General features: G+C 32.3%; 1 protein-coding gene across 1 annotated transcript; it reads left to right on the top strand.

The window, feature by feature from the left end:
• LOC138906175 (uncharacterized) lies at positions 1-474 on the top strand. The gene has a single exon (XM_070194701.1). It carries the CDS (start codon positions 1-3, stop codon positions 472-474), a length of 474 nt encoding a protein of 157 aa, XP_070050802.1.
• Positions 475-5,286: the final 4,812 nt, after the last annotated feature.

The following is a 5,286-nucleotide window of genomic DNA, read 5'->3' as shown; positions in this document are numbered from 1 at the left end:
ATGACGATCGTACGGACAAATTCAAAGGAAAAAAACCTATTATACAATGCTATAAGCAGAGAAGAATTTGAGAAAATATCAAGTTGTAACACAACCAAAGAAATATGGGATAAAGTTAAAGTTACCTATAAAGGTACCGGTAAAGTAAAAGAGATAAGTATAAACCCTCTGATTCGTGATTATGAGTTGTTTCAAATGAAGGATGATAAATCCATTGAAGACATGTTTGACCGATTTAGTAAAATAGTTGGAGATCTAAAATCCTTTGGAAGACCATATTCAAGTGGTGAACAAATCAAAAAAATTCTAAGAAGTTTACCTACTTTATGGCAACCAAACATTGTTGCTTTTGAATACGGAGATTTCGACAAATTATCATATGATGAACTTCGTGGAGACCTTATAGCCTTTGAGCAAACCCATATCAAAAGGCATGGATATGAAAAGAAGAAAAAGAGTGTTGCTTCTAAATAATCTATTGTTGAGTCTGAAAGTGAAGACGAAGAAGAATGAGACAAACATCAAGATGATATTGTATTATTTTCTAGAGTTGTCTCTAACACGACGCAAAGAAGCAAAAATAATAGAAGAGGCAAATCAAGTTCTAGAAAAGGTAGTAAAATAAGTGAGCAGAAAAATAATGATAGAAAATGCTTCGAATGCGAAATTATGGTCACATCCAAGCCAACTGTCCAGAACTAAAAAGGAAACTATCCAAGGGCGATCGAAAGAGAAAACCTTCCAGCGTATGGAGTGATGAATATGTACCAGATAAAGATCATAATGGAGCTGCCAACCTTTGTTTCATGGCACGAAGTGAAACAAGTGAGAAAAGAAAATCTTTTGGTGCCTGGAGTGATGAAGATATATCAGACAACGATCATGAGAAATCTACAAGCAACTGATTTATGGTCCCAAGTGAAACAAGTGAGGTAAGATCCTATGACTGTGATAAATGTAATGAACTTCAAAATATCGTAGAACAAGCTTTAGAAGATATGAGAAAAATTCTTGATGAGCTCAAGAAGACTAAACGGGAGAACAAGAACTGGGAGACCCAACTTGAAGAATATAACAAGTTGAAAAAGGAAAAGAAAGAGTGGGATATTCTATTCGAAGAATATGAGGTTGAAAATAACTTACTTCAAGAAAAAAATGCGGAACTTCGTAAACAAATGAATAGTTTGCAAAAATATTCCCGCCATTATTTTGATCGACCGAACAAGCGGGCTTATTTTCTTAATAACTTCAAGTTGACTTACAAGGGATCTACCAATAGACACCCTACTTTAAACAAGTCGACTCAGGAAAGCTTCAAGTCGACTAAGGTAGCTGCTGATAATACTCTACTTTATTTGTTACATGTCACTAATATGGTAATTTTGGACATAAGGCATTTACATGTAATTATGCCAAAAGTCATGTTGGATAAAATTTTATTTGGAGACCCAAATAGTTACATGTATCTCCAATTATACAAGCTACTAACCATGAAGGACCCAAAAAGGTTTGGGTACCAAAAACAAACTAATTTGTTTTGCAGGAATTCCTAAGTCCAGCCATAAAAAGGATCAATGATGTTTGCATATTGGCTGGTCGAGACACATGCTTAAAGATACTTCAAAGTTCTTATATATTCAACAGAGGATGAAGGAAATACGATGTATGATCTAAAGAAGTGAGTGGTATCACTAAGATTATTCTTGAAGTGAAAATATGTATGATATTTGCTTTTCTGGTATGAATACTAATGCTTCATTCAAGCCAAGAAGTTTATTAAACCTTGAGGTCACTTCTGCACATGAAATTTTCGGGCAATACTCAAAAAGTTGAAGACAAAAGGTATGTATTTCTACTATTAATGTTTATTCACTTCAATTGGATTATGTTCTGAATCTATATTGGAGAATAATTCATATGAGATATGATATGAAGAAAAATCAATTGTTGATTATTTCATCCTTTTGATTAAATGTCTATCCAATATCATGGAAAGGATAAAAGTTCGTAAGATTGACAGTATCTTCATTAGCCTTTGCTACTAGCTAATCTCATGGACATGAATTTATCTTACTGCACTAATGTATCTTTGAGCAAAAGTGTGAATATAGATTGGTATTGGTACATTCATAAAATCTGATCTAGCAAATCCATGAGGAGCATTGCGGTGACTGATGTATTCTAGAAATACAAGAATAGCTGAATAAAGTCGAAAGAGAGACAGTATGAAAGTCGACCAAATGTACAACCAAGTATATTCAAAAATCGAGCTTGATGAAATGGTAAGATATTGAGAAGTAGTGGCAAACTTATAGCTCAAGGTTTCACAACAAGAAGAATTTTATAGAGTTTGCAAGGTGATTAATTTTGAGAGTACAAGTGAGAATTAACATTTTTCTTCAAATTTCTCAATAATGCAAAGCAAAAAAGGAAGTTCTCTCATAAAGCCAAGCATTCAAAAGAACTATTCTAGAGGCTTGCATCAGGTAAGGTAACATGGAAGCATGCCTTGAGGATATTGAAGTACTTTCTCTTTTGAGGAAATAAATTGGTATCGTAATGGTATCCTTATGTATCCTTTTGGTAAAAATAATTTATTATCATCTTACCTCTTTTGTGTTTATCATTTGTGTGATTTTAAGTATCTGATAGTATTTATGCGGTTCGATCATGTTAGAGTTATTTTCAGTAAATTCAAAATTAGGTCGTAATACTCTACATTTTTATAAGTTTAACAATTTATTTTAATATTTTGAAATTGTTTATTGGTTGACCTAAAATGAGGTGCTTTGCGTGGTCTACAATGATTTGGTTACTCAAAAAATTTCAAACCGAATCAAACCTTTGTATTGACTGCTTAGTGTTTATTGTACCTTTGTTGGTTTTACTTTAAGCTGGATGAATTAATAGATTATGCATTTATCTAATTAAGAGATCCTTGGAACATAGATTTTTTTAATTATGTTAATAATCTCTGGTGCTTTGAGCGTATATTTTATTATTGGTTCTAGTAATTTATATCATATTTTACCCTTTTGATGATGATAAAAGGGGGAGAAAATAATGTGTACAAAAGCCCGAAATTTCAGATGGAATGCATGGAGACAGGGGGAGCATAACTGAGGAATGCATAGAGTGATGGGGAGTTCTCACTTGATGTACTATCTACATTTCGAGAAGATTACTTTAGGGAAGTAACCAGTTTATCTAGCATATCCCCTTACTGCGTTTAATTAAGTCTTTGATTAAATTTTCTTATTTTGTACTCAATGGTTTGCTATCGTCAAAAAAGGGGGAGATTGTTAGCTTCAAAGTTTCACGTATTGATTTTGATGATACAAAACCAACATAATTATTAATCAAAGAATATTTACTACTGGTAATCTTATTCTTGCACAGGTTTATTCAAGAAAGAAGATGCTGGTAAAGATCCAAACAAATATGAGAAAGAGAATATCATGTGATGAATTTATCAAGGAAGATTATTTTCAGATATTTAATCTCCAAGCGTCATGAAAGGAATAGTATTTGAAAGTCATATTTCAAATATTGAATGGTTTACTACAATATCAGAAGAAGACTCTACGAAAATTATGGAAGAAAAGATCTTAAATTTCTTGAAAGAAAGGTTGTTAAAATCATGGAGAAAATCTATTATTTTGTGCAAGAAAGATACTACAAGGCGAAGGGAGAATATATTCTCTATGGAAAGAAAATATATTATGAATATAGTACAATCTATATTATGGAAAGAGATTATTTTTCAAGATCAAGAAAGGAATATTTCTAATATAAGAAGAATATATTTTCTATGGAAAGAAAATATATTATGAATATAGTACAATCTATATTATGGAAAGAGATTATTTTTCAAGATCAAGAAAGAGATATTTCCAATATAATAGAAGTTCAAAGATATATTGAGATCTGTTCAAAAGAAAATTATTTTCATAGTTGTGGAGATAATAAATGGTTATTGAGATCTTCATATTGAAGACAATACTCAAGATCCAAAGTCAAAGGAAGAGGATCTTGAAATTCTCTTGGGTTGTCTACATAAGAACCCATACTTGTATCGCCGGAAGAAGAGTTCACAAGTATTAATGGGAAGAATATTATCTATTCTTGAAGGAAGATATCCTATTCAATTTTGGATATATCTACTATGAGTTTGAAAGAGAAGTGCTAGGTTTTACTACAATTTCAAGGCAAGACTATTAAAAAGATTTGCCAAGTCACTACAAGCTTTAGATATGGAAATAAATTATATTTCCAAGATTTATGTAAAGAAGGGAAACTGCTAATCAATCTTGAAAGTAAAGAAGGAGACAAAGCGATGTTTTATTTCCACAAGCCAAGAGGCAAGCATCGAGCTGAAATTCAAAAGTATTTAGAGACAAGGATAGAAGAAGGAAAATAATGAAGTTGTACAAGATTGACCATAAAGGAAGAGGAGCAAAGCTTGGAAAGGAAATTTATATTTATGAAGAAAAGAAGAAGCAATATTGATGGAATAAAAAGATTAAGTGGGATTTATTATACAAGGAAAGAATATTTATTTGTGGAAAAGAATCAAGATTAGGACAAATCTGATTAAAGGAGAACAAAGAAGAAGGAAATCCATCATATCATTGACTATGATATAAGAATTATATATTCTGCATTAATGAGAAAAATCAGCAACGGTCATATTGGAGGCAACAATATAAGTTGAAGAGCAATCGAGAAGAAGATCCACACAACCTTCTATACAATTGTCTACCCAATTACAAGTTCTTTATTCTATTCTTAACAAGCATTGTAATTCACTTTTAGTAGATTTACTGTGTACACAAGAGAGTGAAGAGAGAGAAAAATATTGGAGAGACAGTGCATCCTGGGAGGTTGCGTCATTATTCGTTTCCTTGGTGAGTGAGTGAAAACCAAAGGGTCGTTGTTGGTGAGCGAGTAAAAACCAATCCTTGTTCGTTGTTGGTGAGCGAGTGAAAACCAACCTTGTAAACTTTGGTGGTGAACGTTGAAAATCACACAAACTGTACTCAACCCAAATTACAAAGAGCTAAAGAGATAGCCTCCTTGCAACCCAAGGGGACTGGATTAGGATACCACATTGGTTCCGAACCAATATAAAGTTTCTGGTATCATTTACTTTATTGCTCCTATATTTTATTATATACCATTACTGTTTATTGAGATTAATATTTGTTTAAATCGAAGTACTAACAGTATTGAGCAGGCTGTCTCCGTGTTAGTCGACTAGGTCTAAAGAGTAGTCGACTAGAAATT

Source organism: Nicotiana tomentosiformis, chromosome 2 (assembly GCF_000390325.3).
Source record: "Nicotiana tomentosiformis chromosome 2, ASM39032v3, whole genome shotgun sequence".
In the NCBI taxonomy this organism is placed as follows: Eukaryota; Viridiplantae; Streptophyta; class Magnoliopsida; order Solanales; family Solanaceae; genus Nicotiana; species Nicotiana tomentosiformis.
Note: the sequence above shows the minus strand (reverse complement) of the source record. Positions and strands in the feature narration are given on the sequence as shown.